Here is a 17,020-nt window from a genome sequence, read left to right on the forward strand (position 1 = left end):
GATCGACGGAAGTCCACGGCGGCGACACAATGTGGCAGTGGGCTTTTACTGTTGCGACTTGGGCCCACAGTGCGCTTCACATTTAAGCCCTCGTTTCTTCAGCACTATGCCCATTGATCCATAATAACTTGCCCAGCCATGCTTCCAGATATACCGACCATTACTTTCCCGTCGTACTTAGATCCACACACTAGCCGTTAGATGTAACATAGCTAGGAATAGCAGCATTCGACTGTACATCTTACTCCGAGCACGGCGTCACTGCTACTACTGCTCGCTGGCGCGCTCCCGCGCCCAGCGGCACGACAAAGCAATCTCTCTGACTTCAACGATTACTGAATATGCCCTGACTTTCCAATGTTAATTATTACATAATTTAAACATAGTATTTACAATACATATTTACACTAGACAATACATCGTATACAAACCGTTTCATTTGTTAAGTAAGCGAAAAAATTCATAGCAAGGACTGCGTTGTAGCGTCACACTTCCACCATCACCTACTCCAGTCCATCAAAGGCAGGGCACCTGTGAAACCAGTCAAGTGATCCAAAAGATAAGCTGCAATTACTGTGTTGCATTTATGTGCGCGTGACTGGTAATAAGCTGTCTGTCTGCATGAACGGCCACTGACAAACTGTGGCCAAGAAACAGCTGGACAGCCACATTGCTGAGCATGCTGCCAGCACAACTTTCTTCATGTCAATGGTTGCTTCACAGCCTGCACCACCTCGATCCTTCCCACGAGCAACAGCTTTTCTGGACTGCTCAGGTGCGAACTCTCCCTGCAGTATATACCACGTTCCTGTAACCCTCCTGGCCTCAACTGTCGTTAGTCTTTGTCCTACTTTCTAACCCCTTGCAGGCACACATTCCAGCATATATTCAAGTTCTATGGCCCCTTCACAGTGTAAAAATTTAAGCTTCTAAGTCAATACTATCAAAAGAAATGGCCGATTATCACATATTTTGATACTTGAAACCTCACTCACCAAAACCTGTAGAGTACTTCCCATTGACTTAGAACCAAGAAATTTGCTAAGAATCAAGGTTTCACAGTACAAGTAAAGCAAAAATCCGAAATTATTAATTTTTAATTATATAACACGAAGAAAAATATTCCTTTTGTCATTTGTTATCGACTTCAAATTTGATGGTAAAACATTATCGAATGTCTCGGAACCCCTGCGGCCGATATCTTGCCAATACCAATAACGATAACAGGAACAACTAGTCAGCATCATCATCGATCCCATTATAGAGGAAAATGACACCATGATTCCAGCAGGGCTGTCCATAATTCCGTATGAGTGCGAGGGATTGGAGATCTCTTCTGAGCACGTTCCAAGGCGTCTCAGTTATGATCAAAGTGTTCATGTCCTCAGAGTTTGGTGGCCAGCGTCAGTGTTTAAATTCAGAAGAGTGTTCGTGGAGCCACTCTGTAGCAATTCTGGACGTGTGGGGTGTGGAACTGTCCTGCTGGAGTTGCCGAAGTGCGTCGAAATTCACAATGGACATGAATGGAAACAAGTGACCAGGGAGGATGCTTATGTACATGTCACCTGCCAGAGTCGAACATAGACATATCAGGGGTCCCACATCATTCCAACTGCAGACGCCCCATACCATTACAGAGGCTCCACCTGTTTGAACAGTCTCCAGCTAACATGCAGGGTCCATGGATTCATGAGGTTGTCTCCATAGCCGTATACGTCCATCCGCTTTACAGAATTTGAAACAAGATTCGTCCGACCAGGCAATATGTTTTACTGGATTCCTGATGTTCGCGATACACACGTGTAATGGCCATACGGGAAAATCCCCACTTTATCGCTACCGTGAAGATGCTGCGTCCCATCGCTCCTGGGCTGACTATAACACCACGTTCAAACTCACTTAAATCTTTGTAACCTGCCATTGTAGTAGCAGTAACCGATCTAACAACTGCACCAGACACTCTTTGCCTTATGTAGGCGTTCCCGGCCGCTGCGCCGTATTTTGCCTGTTCACATCTCTCTGTATTTGAATACTCATGCCTCTCCCAGTTTCTTTGGCGCTTCAGTGTAGCTTAAAAATATTCCATGTGTGGTTCAATCTGCATGGCTGTCATATTTTCTATAGACAACGAGAGTAGTACGTTTTGGTAGATTGTAACTCAGTTCTAGCTCCCAGCTGATTCGTTCCTCGTGAGGTAGCTGATTAGAACTTACACAGAACTTAACAAAACATCTACTTTTCAGGTCTAAATCATTTGATTTCTGTTAAATTACTTAGAAAAGTTAATAAACCTGAACATTTTTTCGTATTACATTCAGAAATTTTCAATCGATTATGTTTCTCATAGGAAAGGTGTTTGCAAGAAAATAAAATTTAATATTTCATATAATACGTAATTACAAGAAAATAAAATTTAATATTTCTTTACAAAAAGTGAACATAAGAAAGTGAAACGTAATGAATTATGGTGAATATAAGAAATCTATCCTTTGCTCAAAATTTTCCTAATTCTTTCTTCTTGAGCAGCCATACGATTTTTATGAACTGTCGATTGTACTTGATGTTTTAGTGTTCTTGTTTTACAAACAGTTCTACCACATTCACATGTAACTTTAATTTACTGATGTCTCGGTACACTTTCTTTTTCTACACAGTCACCACACTGCTTTAGCTGTTCGATATCCTCCATTTACAGATTATGTAATTTAATAGCACAAAATTAACTTCATTCCTAAAAAGTGCAAAACGTTCGCCAGCGAACACCTTCCACTGTGTTAGTCCTATAAACCGAGCTTCTGGGCTTTGACCTCCAGTACGTCAGTGCATCGTGCTTCTGAGATAACAGAGGGCTCCATTATTTTTGGATGAAACACACTACCCGCTCCTTAGTATGGGTCTTAAACTTGCCCTTTGCATGGTGATAGATCGTACAGAAGCGAGAATAGAAAAAGTTTTGTCAAATAGCTAGTTCTTCTCTAACCACTGACGCTTTGATGATTTCATGAGATAATGGTCAAAATCCTTCAGTCTTTATACTCGGTTTAGAGCTTTGACGCAGTAAATATCCTCTAAAATGGTATATACATTAGGTACTCGAGTGACAAAGTACATTCTAAAAGCACTACTTCCATCAGTTAATTTTGGATGAAAATAAGTTATTTTCTTCACATTTTCGTGTTTTATTGGAAGCGAAGAAATGTGAATAACATGTAAATGGTAGTAGGAATACTGAAGATAACTTTAAAAACAATTAATTTATGTTTAAAGTAAAACATGGTCCGCTACTATTTTCAATGGATCGTCCATCAGCGCCATCTCTGAAAGACGTTTTGAACTGCATTAGATTGGCGCAAGAGAATGTTTCACGTAAGTCATATTACAAATAGAGAAAATGAATGTATAGGTAAGTTCACTCAGTGTGCAACCATTCTTTCACTGACGGAAATTGTTGTTCTAGGTCAGTATTATCTTTACCTAGAGGCCACCTGCCACCGGATAAAATACAAGTTGAAAACTCCTAGTTCAGCTGAAGCATACTTGTCCTGCAGCCAGCGCTTTCCATCGATCTCACACAAATCTTAATTCATTTTGAAAATTCAAAATGCTAATGTAATCTACATAAAAGAGCTATACACAAGAAATACAATGAGTAATCATTTTCTAATTATCATACTAAATTTTTCGGTTTTGTTTTCTTTATCGTCGTGAAAATATTTTAAAATGAAATGAAAACATAATGTTCAAATTACTTTAACTTTTTCTAATATTTTATTCACTAATATAGTTAAAAACTTTCAGTAAAATTCTGTGCCAAACATTGTAAGTTAAATTTTTCCTTACTATACATTCCTACATACGTTGAAGTATCTGAAGGAATTTGTTCATTAAAATTCCCACACAAAGATTCCTAGTCCTTTCCCATGAACTTACATTATTATTTCTACATGCCACGTTAATCACATAGATAGGATAGTTTGTTATGAAATTACATGGAATTACGTCAGCATCTGATATGTGTAGTGTAACTCATTTAAAATCAAGAAATGGATTGTATACTTTGAGAATATTATTTGGTGGGTTAATATTGCAGATTTCCTGTGGGAAAATTTCATTTGTTCCATGTAATGTGGTCGAATAACGAACAGTGAAGTAACTGATTATTTTTACTATATGTCTGAAATGTAATAAATTCGAAATATGGGATATCAAATTCTGCAGAGTTATGTGATATCTATTTCGAAATTTTTCTTACTACTCAATCCTGCTACTTCTACAGTTGTGCTTCATAAAAAGATATCTTAACTTTCAATTTTTTCAGAATATGTTCTAACTTGTAAGTTGGTTCATACTTAATCGTTAGTACACGAATTTCCATCAATTCTATTACAATTTTTCCTTCCTTTGGAAGTCTATCTATAATTTCATTCCAGCAACATTATAACCAGGTCATCTAACAATTGCCTCTCCAGAACTAGAAGACATAGTAAAAATTACGTTATCGCACGCAATTTCTTTATTACATTTAAAAAATCCACCAAGAATTGATAACAGATAAGGTACTATATTTTTCTTACTCTTTATTTAACTGTTATCTAGAATGTCCCTCTAAGCTTATTTTATCAATAACAGATGAAGTCAAATATAACAGAGCTGTTGATGAAATCAAAGAATGTGCTACACTTACAAATATTTACTATTAAAAACAGTCTTGATCACGATTTATTTATCAAAGTGACCGGTTTCGACCACTACTGTGGTCGCCTTCAGACCTACAGGTTGTATACAAAGCTTTAATTAGAGAGCTATATACATTAAAGAAGATACATAAAGCTATAAAGCTATAAAAACATGAATTACTATTGAGTAGGAACCTCTTTCTGTTGGGGAATCAACACTGGAGAAACCAGTTTATCTTCTTTATTGTTATTTTAATCACCTGATAGAAAGTGGGTTGTCAGCAGCATATTACGCTGCTATTCAGCTGTGAGTGGTACAAGAAACATGACATAAAGGTGGTACAGATAATACAATAAAAACGGCGGGCAAAAACTGTAGACATAAAAAACAATTAACACGAAGCCGTTCACGCTGGACGAGACAAAACAATAAAACCCGTTGACACAGCGCAAAAAACACGGATGACTGCGATGGCACAGGTGAACAATGGTGGCGTGATGGCTAAAGAACACTAAACACAAACGAAGGCACACAAACGTGACACTGATGGCGATGATCTCCGGCGCGCGAATGTCCACTGAGAGTTTACGAGTCCGGGGACCTGCCAAGAGAGGAGAATGGGGGTGGGAGAGGTAGAAGGGAGAGCAGAGATGCCACAGGCAGGGGAGAGAGGGAGAGTTAGGAAGGGAGGAAGGGGGAGTGGAAGCCCGGTTGAAGAGGGGTGGAGGAACGGGGGATGGGGGAAAAGCACAGTGAAGGGAGAGAGGGTGCCCAAAGGAAAATTCACAGGAAGTGAGAGGGGAGGATCAAAGTTGATAGGAGAGGTAGGTGGTGGGGAGGAGGACATCACCAGGGAGGGGGAGCTGGCGGAAGCCACCTTGGGAGAGGGTAAGGAGGGTGGAGAAATGGAGACCGGATGGGACATGAGAATACATGTGCGGCAGCTGGTGGGGGTGGAGAGGATGGGGGAGAGAAACGGGTGAGGGGGATCAAGTTTTTGGGAGATGTACAGGATCTATATCCGGAGAAACCAGTGCACGTCTTACTATACATAATGGAGGCTAGACCCACTTCCGACTGCATGATGTCATTACTAACCAATGAGTTATAAGTCGAATTACAATTTAAAATTTTCTTAGTTAAAAGAACATTGTCAAGAATTAAAAATAAATGAACACTAAACAGCTATTGTCAATTAAGATGCGTTAAAATATTTAACTATGTAGGAAAAATGACCTTCAGTTTGGCAGTACATGGGCTGCCCTCTCAAGGCCAATATACTGTTTTATCACAGTCATTACATGTTATTTTGTAAACACCTTACTTATGGTATATATTTGAGTCTCTTATTATGTGTTTCAGTGTCATCAGTAAGGGGGTTATTAGTTTTAAATGCTATTGTCAAGCTTGTGTTCTTAAATAATTTAAATAAATTTATCTGAAATAGGTCCCATATATGTCATTTTTGTAAATCTCTTCTTGGAATTTGTAACAGTATCATTTGTTTCTTGTAATTTTTGATATAACAGGTCAATCTGATGGGAATTATAATTGATAGCAACTGCTTTCTGTTTTGATGTATCAATTTCTTTGTGGATTGCATCATATTGGAGATGAAATTTCAGTATCCCATGTATCATAGTTTTAAAAAATGACATTTTGTATCTTGATGGATGGCATGATTTAGCATTTATTAAGATGTCAGTTGATGTGGGTTTCCTATAATTACAAATATTATGTTTTCCATTCTTATTTAAAGCAAATACCCCCCTACAGATGAAACTGAGACACACAATTGGAGACTCAAATATATACCAAAAGTGAGGCGTTTACATAATAACATGTAATGACTGTGAGAAACAGTATATTGGCCAAACTGGCTGTAACTTTTTAACACGTTTCACAGAATGTGCTACTGGTTCTGCACGTACCAATTCAATATTTTGTCAACATCTTAATGGCTACAATCATTCTGAGGGTTGCATTTCTAACAGTTTGAAAATATTACATACTGTGATAAAAGGACCACTGCTAAATACCTTAGAAGAAATTGAAATCTTTTCACTTTACAAAAGTAATGCATTATATGTTTTACATGAACAATTTCAGTTCAAAGACAAACATTTTTTGAGCATTTAGGATGATATTCTTTAGAATGTTTACTCTCCTAACCTTTGTTTTTTTTATTTAAAAAAATTATTTAGTCTTTTAGGAAATATTTTATATTTACATTGTAATTTTATTCACCAAAAATTATTTTATGACTGTCTGTTTTAGAATTTTTGCTCATATGCTTTTATACTTCATATTGCTAATTCACATCCTTTTAATTTTGACAGTATGGCTCATAATTTTGTAATTTTTCTTCCTTTTTCATTATTTTTATTTGCTTATAAGACTGGAATATGACTTTAGGAATTGCAATGCCTTTCTAAATTGCCACATGTAATTTACATACCAACGTCATAGACAATATTTCAAACATACGGACAACTACTTCGTATTGTCTCTGTGCAGTGTGTAGTATACATGTAAGCTACAGATTATTGAGCTTACTCATTGAAAATCGTTTCAATAAAGAAATGTTGCTGCTCAATAATACATCATCTGATGCTACAGTCTTTGCCATTTCACTTTCACAACAACTTCGTTGGAGATAAGCCTGCTGCCAAATCTTTTGCACTGGCGTTTGTCCTCACCATGGCAACCACTAGTTCGACTATCGACTTTACAACAACTATCAGTGGAAAGAAGCCTGCTGCCTCATGTATGCAATGGCGTCCAACTTCACCATGGAAACCCATGGTTATAAATTGTTCACTAACAGGCCTTGAGAGGGCAACCCATGTACAGCCAAACCGAAGTTCATTTTTACTACAAAGTTAAATATTTTAACGCTTCTCAATTGGCAATAGCTGTTTAATAAGCTAAGTTTAGTGTGTATTTATTTTTAATTCTTGACAATGTTCTTTTAACTAAGAAATTTTAAATTGTAATTCGACTTATAACTCATTAGGTAGTAATGACATCATGCAGTCTGAAGTGGGTGGAGCCTCCATTATGTATAGTAAGACGTGCACTGGTTTCTCCAGTATTGATTCTTCAACAGAAAGAGGTCCCTACCCAATGGTAATTCATCTTTTTATAGCTTTATAACTTTATGTATCTTCTTTAATGTATGTAGCCCTCTAATTAAAGCTTTGTATACAACCTGTGGGTCTGAAGATGACAACAGTTGTGGTCGAAACCGGCCACCTTGATAAATAAATCGTGATCAAGGCTATTTTTAATAGTAAATATCATTCTAGATAAAATCATATTTCTTTCCTTTTCAGACACCAAATGAAAGTTTTGTTACATTATTATTGGATTTTCCATCATACATTGGATAATACGATTCTGATTCATCTGGATTAGCTATAACAGTTCTTAAGTTCACCAAAAATTGTGCATAGTTTGGATGAAGTCATAAATATTTATTTCAATCTCTGTACCCTCGTTGGGTACATTTAAATTATGTTAACTTTTCTCATTTGCTAGGAATTAATTTTTTTTATTTCCCACCACTTTCAAGTTATGAAAAGTGACCTAGGAAGTGTGTTTGCATTCCCAGGTCTCCAATCTTGGATCGCCAACTTTAATTCTAATGTCATGTCAAATATCACATTATATCCTAAGTGATAGTACTTTCGATAATAAGCGAAATTGTGAGATTACATGACATATAGACACATACTCTGCAATAAACTGCACAAAGCATGGCAAAGGTTAGGTCGTGTTGTAGCACACGTTAGGGATTCTCTGCCACACGAAAAGCTGTCCCGAGTAGCGATGAGTCGGCAACGTCTGACTGAAACGAACATGGCGCCCTTGGTAGTATAGGGGGCGTGGCACAGTCGCTTAAAGCTGTCACTGCAAAGAAGACTCACCTCGCGATGGACAGGTATAGGTAGCGACGTGAAAATGTCAGACTTACGCGTGGCTGGTGCGTCCATGTACTGGTCATCTGATTACGTGCGTTGCTTGTATTGGAAACAATTTACTTTTGTGTTTGTGTTGCTGCACCATAAAAAGGTCATAGAAGCATAACATATCCTCTTAAAGAGCCCGAAAAGCTGAATATTTGAATTATAATTTTATCAGTAGCATATAAAATTAACAGAGATTCGTTAAGGCGAAGAAAATGGTAACGCATAAATCTTGGAAAGCTTGTCATCGAAACATGATAAAATACCAATCTGGGAATCAGATGCATTAGTTACAAGACACTGTGCTAACAGAAAAGGACGTAATTTGCCATGGAATGGAACGACTTCTTTATCAGGCAGTTCAAATAATTTAGAGATACTGTGCAGTCATTCTAGTTATATTTGTTATCATTTATGCGAGAACTTCCATGTAAACTGGTGTCTATCTCGGATTCGCCTGCGACGAGGCCAACCCGCAACGCATCTCTGTTCAGCGGGTTGTCGTCAGGTCAACACCTGCGGTCATGTTGGATCCCGCCGTATCTTGTTCAATCCACAGAGGGCGTCCCGGTAAGCAGCTAGAGGGCGCAAAACAGTCGTCGCCCCAGACACGTATCTCTACCTGCATTCGCTGCAGCTTCGCTAGCCAATAGAGAAATTATAACCTTCCGCCGCGGGAGTATTTCTCCCAGCACGGAGCCGGCTAGAGCCAGTTCTGTCTTCGCCAGCCAGCGACTCAAATACCACCATTATTTGGATACAGCCTCAGATGGGACGTCGCCCGTGACCTGCGCTCTGGGCCTTTGTGTTCCGCGCCGTTGACGAGTCGTACTGCCCGTGAGATACAGCTTTGCATACGTACTTTGTTTTGAAGACAGACTTTGCATTGCTCACAAGAACGTAATCTAAGCTCTCAAGAATCTATTCCGGTTTTGTTTAAGAACAGTTATTTGTGATGAAACTATCCTATACAATACTAGGAAGAATCGCTGAAAAACGTTTATTTTCTTCTGTTGCGCTGCTTCAGAAGCAGTGACTGTTTGTGTTCGAAGTTTACTTGTTCAAATAAACGAAGTTAAATGATGTCTACTTGTGATAGTGTGGAAATATCTCTAGTGGGAAACACTTCAATCACATCTTAATGTAACATCTTGAATTAATCAGCACAAAAGCGCACACTAGAATCAGGTGACCTTAGTGATATAGGGAGGGGGGGGGGGGGGCAATTATTGAACTACATGAAATAAAATCGTCACAGCTTCTCTGAGTGGTTTGCGTTAGGAAGTTCAAACTGCGCTGTTACTGCACTGTTTGCTGCGTAGCATGGTGGGAATTAGCATGCGCATTGTTGTTTGGCTTAGCAACGAAGCCCACCTTCGTTTGGATGGGTTCGTCAGTAACCAAAATAATCGCGTTTGGGGGACTGATAATCCGCATTTCGCGATCGAGAAGTCTCTTCACTCTCAGCAGGTGACTCTGTGGTGGGCAATGCCCAGTCACGGATTGTCGGTTCGATATTTGTTGATGGTTGATGCCGAACGGCACGTGACGGTTTTAGAAGATGATTCCATCTCCATTAATCAAAGTGACCCTCATTTCGACAAGATATGGCTTGTGAGAGGCGGAGCTCGACACCATCGAAACAGGAGAGTGTTTGATGTTCTGGAAGAGCACTTTGGGGACACACATTATGGCTTTCAGGTACTCAGAAGCCACTGCATGGGCCTCAACTGGCCGCCGTATTCTCTGGATCGGAACACATGCGACACCTTTCTGTGGGGCTGTATTAATGACACGTTTGCAGCAATAACCCCAAAACCATGTCTGAGCTGCAAACAGGCATTCAAGAAGTCATCGACAGCATCGCTGTTCCGACACTTCAGCGGGTCATGCAGAATTACGTTATTCGTCTGCGCCACATCATCGCCAATGATGGCTACAATATCGAACATGTCGTAATCTAAATCTGAATATTGGTGGTGACGTTCATATGTTGAATAAATTGTGTGCACGCCTTAGTTTGTAACTAATTTACGTTTTATTCAAATACTTCAATAATTCTCACCCTGTAGAAGTCGTAATGATATACTGGTGCAGATTCGGCTCCTAAGAACTGGTTATTTTGGGAAGTCTCGCCAGAGTGTGTCTAAAGCACATTTTACGTAAACGATTTTGTTGTCTCCATTGACTACTGGTGACAAGTGAGTCTACTGCAGGACCTCTGGCGTTGTACTAATGTAACAAGTCTCGTCTGTCACGAGTGGTTGCTCTTGATGAAACCTCAGCGACAAAAGTGCTTCCATTCTGAGAGCTGTCTGATCAACAGTTTGGCTCTCGATGTGAGGTTATGCAGAGCAATCCGTTTTACTAAAATAAAATATACATATTGTAATAGAATTTTGAAAAAGCAATGATGATAAAGTTTATTATTAATGATCAAGGCGGAATTGGTAGCAGATGTTCTGAACAAACGACGTACGCTGATTTCTCCACTCTCTGGAGAAATGAAAGAATGGGCAAATTGTCACTCAAACACTTGGAAACATCTGCATTTATTTCCTCAAAAAATACACGCAACAACAGAATCAAAAATTCGGAGAAATTACCTTTCTACAAGCCCTCGTATCTGTCGAACAGTGACTTATTTGACGTATCAGCGCTCAGAAGTTAGAAATTTTACATTGGTACCTAAGTTGTATGGAGGTACACGACACGATCTATGGACTTTCACATTTTCTTTTAAGCACATCTGGTGCACGATTTTGCTTTAAATCCCAGTTGATGCGGACAAAAGGCACCAGGAAAAAGTGTTTATGGAATCTGCTGAAATAGATTTTTAAATTTATTGCCAACTCTTTGCATTGGACACAAAATTTATTGTAACTTATTTGTTTGTACAGTTCGAGGGAACTGCGTTCATTTGAATTATCAATTGAACAAGAACCGGCTAGTGCAATCAGACACCTAGACAACGTAGAGCCATAGACAGTAGTGTTATTGCATTCCAGTTCTACCATATTCGAAGGGATAGTGCAGTATAATTTGTTGTTATCAGCTTGGCCGGTAATACCACATCTTCCGGTTCTTATCGTACATGAAACTCGGGAAGACTGAGTGCTCGGAAGCCTCTCTCTGCGCTATGATCAGCCCTGTTCATTAACCACGCGACACCAGAAGCCCCTGTTGATGATCGCAGCAGGGGTCGAAACGTCGAGTACTCGAGAACGTTCAACAACTCTGAGAATCTTAAAGCCAATCGTAATGGGTACGACAGTCCTCCGATTTATAAAAGAAAATTCTTCCTGGTTAGTAACTTTAGTTTCGTTTGAGGAAAAGGCAGAATGCAGTGGTGGTCAACATGGTCCCTCCCACGCACAAGTGGGCGTTTCAGCTTTCGTGGTGGGCGGTAGCCGGTAGGGATTTTGAAAATACTTTTATTACGCTTTAGAGAAAAATTTTGACAATAAGGAACTGGCTATTGCATGTTTTAACTTGATGCAGCTCGGCTTTCTAAATTTTGTAAAGTAAATTTATCCCTACTTCATAAATCATATTTACTGTGTATTCGATGGACGGTTACAAAATTTTACAAGTAACACAGAAACAAAAGTGGGTGGCAGGCTAAACAAGTCGACTTTTCCTGACGTAGGGCTTTTTTAGAATTATTAAACATAATTTCCCAAGTATTTCTAAGATCTAGGGGAATATCGGGTAGACCTAAGGGTTACCTGCATGTACCGAGCCCAACGCGAGTCTTTCGCCATTTCTTCAAACACTGTGTAAAACACCATGTTAGCGATTATGCTGAAGACAGCCTCTCCTCCAGGCACCAACAGCTTGTGAATGTTCTGGACAGCGCGCCTGTGAAAATATTAATGTATTAGGTGGCATTGCCCCAGTGGAGGTCACATAAGACTTTCTGAATTTTTGTAAGAATCAAATGAACGAATTACAACAAAAATATTTTGTGGTGAAAATGTACAACAATAACACTAAAAACCCACACATAATAAGGTGTTTTTAATTTCACATTATGCAAACGAAGTTAAATAAACAGGCTTGAACTTGCTGTTCAGAACGCCGAGCACATCATGAGAACGATAACATTGTAAATGTGAGCACAAAAATGAAATTACGGTAAATTCCGTGTCATTATAGGTATTCAATGTAATCATTCTTTGCTCTCTGTTGATATCTTGTGCTATTTGAAAACCAGCAGATTGAGCACACCTTGGTGAAACTTCAAAATGGCACTTCATTAATTCCATAAAAAAATTACTGACTACAACTTTTTTGTTCCTGTTGCTTCAAATCTTACATAAAATTATAGACTAATTGTAACATTACTACTTTTTAGGGACAAAGAACAGTTTTTCTAAAAATTTAGGATGTCTATCCTCCAACCGATTAATGACAGAGTTTTTAAATTTATCTTACGAATATACCACTATTGTACATAGCCCGGTATTAAAGCGACATGTTCTTCTAACGTACTCTTAGGGACTGAATTTTGCAGCTAATGCGCTATCGACGTCACTTTTTTTACTATCACTGCATCCCATTGTGATTGTTTTGAAATTCTCATTCGGCACGATGAAAGGGATACGTTTTCGCGTCCAACAACTTTCCTAATATTATTTCATAACGACCATGTTGTCTTCATTTTCTTCTGCTGTATAACATAGCTCGAATAGATGCCGATACTGTGGACGGCGGGGAGAGGTGGGGGAGAGTCCACAACGGGATATGCCGTTTTATTTTTAATGAACATAGCAGCTTCTCCCCTGTAGCCATCTACAGTGTCCTTTCCTTCTTTTTCCGTTAAGTTGAAAGCGTGAATGAGATTTTTTCATGTCTCGTGGCGTCCAGAGGGTTTATTTCCTCCGAAGTAGTTTCATAGCTTCTAAATCTATACTACTCTCCCCGTAGTCTCTCGTACAAAGATACTTGCAGAACAACCTGTAGCGAATCATGAACTTTCGTGGTTTTTTAAGCATATCGAGAAGTAACATATTCAGTAAACACTACGCCTTTGCAGCTTTTATTTTTCTTCCAGTTGACTTGTAGAACATGTGCTATGTCCTCTCCTGTTATAAAAAAAATGTTGTTTGTAACGGGAGACCAGAGGCGTGCTTATCATTTAAAATTTGTCTTCATCTAAAAAGAAAAATAAAACATTTTATAATGAGCGGACGATAAAAGTTTTAAAAAAGAGGGTGGATTGGCAATAAACTATCGTCACTTCTAACACATCGCGGCAGTACGCAAGTTACTATGTGGAAAGTATAAGGTGGCAGCGTCTTTCCGGTGTGAGTTAGGACAGCTCGGTGAAAGGCAAAGCAAAACACCACCCAAGATGGCAAAGGAACTCTCTATTTCTTTTAAAATACCATATCTGGGTGCAGTACGTGAAAAAAAATGCAGTCATACGAGATGTAAAACATTACTTCAGCGTGTTTTACATTTTCGGATATAAGCAGTAAACACAGGCAAAACGCTCTGGTAAACAAATATAATGAAGCGGCTGGATACTATTTTACATGCAATGATTGCCGTAAGAAATATATAGGACAAACCGGTAGGTCATTTCAAATAAGATTTCAGGAACACCTTATCTTAAATAACCCACGAGTTAAATTAACAGCGCACTTAGCGAAGAGGGACACAGCATCACAAGCCCTTCAGAAAATTTAAAAACATTCCATAACAAAGCAAAAAGCCACATTTTGAATATGTAAGAGAGTAGAAATTTTTAGATATGAAAACGAAAACGCTGAATTCACGTCGAATGACCAATTGGAATTATAGCACCTTATCGTTCTGGCTAATTTTGATTGTTTGTATGACTTGGTTTTAGAGCGTAATAAAATTCTGTATTATTCTCGTGTGTAGAGATAGACGCAACGCTCATGGTCATGAGCACATGACGTCACACTGTCCATAAGAGGCCCACGAGAAAGACAGGTCTCAGCGCGTACGTCACGAAGCACTATGGGACTTAACATCTAGGGTCACCAGTCCCCTAGAACTTAGAACTACTTAAACCTAACTAACCTAAGTACATCACACACATCGATGCCCGAGGCAGGATTCAATCCTGCGACCGTAGCCGTCGCGCGGTTCCAGACTGAAGCGCGAAATTGGGCCTGAACCCGCTCTCTCGCTCAGCGCAGGAGACAAAATGCGTTACTAGACCTGTTAACTCATAGCTGGGCGTGTACACGTTAACGAGAATTGCATCATCTCTGGAATTTGCTATTACGAAGTCCTACTGATTAACTGTATTATAACAAAATTTAATGTTCGATATAAATGTGTATAGCATTTTGTCTGCTTAACAGTCCTCATTTCATACAAGAAGTGGTTCCTTCTGCAACTGATAATCTGTCTGGCATGATTTTAATTTTATTGTACGCCAGTACAGCCGCTGTAAATTATGAGTAGGCCTAAGGGCTTCCTATCATTGTAGGACTAATAACAGTAATAATCCATAATAGCGGATTCCTGTAAAATATGCAATTCTCATTCGTACCGTGCGCACCTAGTTACGACTTAACAGATGTAGAAACGTAGTTTTTGTCTGCTGAGTTGAGCGACCGAGCGAGCGCAGGCCTACATTCGTGACGTACGCGCCGCGGCCTGTCTTTCTTGTGGGCCTCGGTCCACATGGATAGCTTCCGTTCTGCCAGCCAGCTAGTCTCTCCTTGTCGGTCATGCAGGGCGCTTTTGCTTTGTCCTACACTGAGCTGCCCTTCTATCACACTCGCAAGACACTGCCAACTGACACTTTCCACATAATAATCTGCGTAGTGTCGCGACGAATCATGTTAGTAGTGACAATTTTTAACGCTGAGCCGGCCCTTTTTTAAAAACATTTAGCGGTGACTCACTATAAAATAGTTTCTTTCGGCTTTTTTGATACCAACAACTTTTAAGAAATGGAGCACGCCATATGACGATATTCACTGAACAGTAAATCCTGACTAGGAGCGACGGGTATGCCTACAATCTTTTTAAGTTCTGACTATATTTTAGACATTCCTTTATTAATTTTAATATTCACAAAAAAATGGTGACACTGTACTTTGCTTTTTACCGCGTATGTTGCACCAGCGAAACTTAATGTGTTTTAATGAAAAACAATTTAACTATCTGTAGCGGACTTCTTCCTAACGTCATGCCTTTCAAAAGCTTCGGGTGGCCTGAATATAAAATAGTTTATTTCTCTTTTAAACAGTGATCTTTACGTTTTGAATTCCCCTCGTAGTTGTATGGAGCTTTGTCACTTCGTTTTAATACATAATTCATTCAAAAATGATTAAAATGGCTCTAAGCATTCCGGTACATAACATCTGAGGTCTTCAGCCCCTTAGAACTTATAACTACTTAAACGTAACTAAACTAATGACATCACACACATCAATGCCCGAGGCAAGATTCGAACCTGCGACCGTAGCAGCATCGCGGTTCCAGACTGAAGCACCTAGAACCGCTCGGCCACAGCTGCCGGCTAATACATTCTTCTGCCAGTCTGGCAACAAGCCTTGCATAATCTAGTTTTATCAGTAACATAAGATATAAATCTCGATAAACTAAAAATGTTATTGGAGAAAATGTATGACTGATTGTTAAGGCATTTCTTACTCTTGGAAGTACCACAACAGAAATAGTTGGAGTGTTCAAGTTTTACCCCTCTTGAACTACAATCGGAGAATTAAGACAGGCCAGCTGTTGCAAAGTAATTGATAAGGCGACAAACTGATTACACACCTGTTGTCGGGCACCCAATGCAGCAGCAGCAAACAGAACACCTTGCCGAAGGGCGCGTACTGCCACACGGCGGAGTTCTCCAGGTCGGGCTGAACCACGTCCAGCTGCCCGTACGTGATGGTGCCTGGCAGCGCGTTGTGCTGCCTGCAGAACTCCAGCATCTCTGGGCTGATGTCGCAGGCCACCAGCTTCGTACCCGGCGGCAGCCGTGGGGCTAAAACCTGCCAGTACAGAAATATACTATCTGATTTGCTCTTCTAAGCTATACAGCATATAAAGTTAATCAGTGCTTCCGTTTCTTTGAAGAGGGAAAGCGATCCACAGGTATTGCAGATCTTTGATAGAACCGTTCTGTGCAAATTCCAGTCGTCGAATATTGAGAAAAGAGGAGGGTGATGAAAGAGGCCACAGTTGTCGAATGGAGAGCACGGTGCAGATTACAGGGCGTCCAGTCCGTGTGTCGTGGCCTGGTACAGGGCAGCGGCTCGCCGTGCTGTCCGCGGAACATAGCTCAGCGGGCCAGCTAAGGCCTGAGATTTGTATAGGGCGGTCGGGAACGGCCTGAAACGCTTGTAAGGGTGTTGCAGGGTAGGTTGCACTGGCAA

The 17,020-nt window shown here is 39.7% G+C and overlaps 1 protein-coding gene across 1 annotated transcript in view; it reads right to left on the reverse strand.

Annotated features, from left to right (window-relative positions):
- Positions 1–16,576, reverse strand: part of LOC126335993 (juvenile hormone acid O-methyltransferase-like) — a 36,414-nt gene extending 19,838 nt beyond the window's left edge. Inside the window, exons 1-2 of the mRNA XM_049999470.1 lie at positions 16,416–16,576; positions 12,374–12,506 (exon numbers count right to left, since the gene is read on the reverse strand). Coding sequence (XP_049855427.1) covers positions 12,374–12,506; positions 16,416–16,576 — 294 coding nt within the window. The remainder of the gene's footprint in view (positions 1–12,373; positions 12,507–16,415) is intronic.
- Positions 16,577–17,020: the final 444 nt, after the last annotated feature.

This window comes from Schistocerca gregaria, chromosome 2, assembly GCF_023897955.1.
Source record: "Schistocerca gregaria isolate iqSchGreg1 chromosome 2, iqSchGreg1.2, whole genome shotgun sequence".
Classification (NCBI taxonomy): Eukaryota; Metazoa; Arthropoda; class Insecta; order Orthoptera; family Acrididae; genus Schistocerca; species Schistocerca gregaria.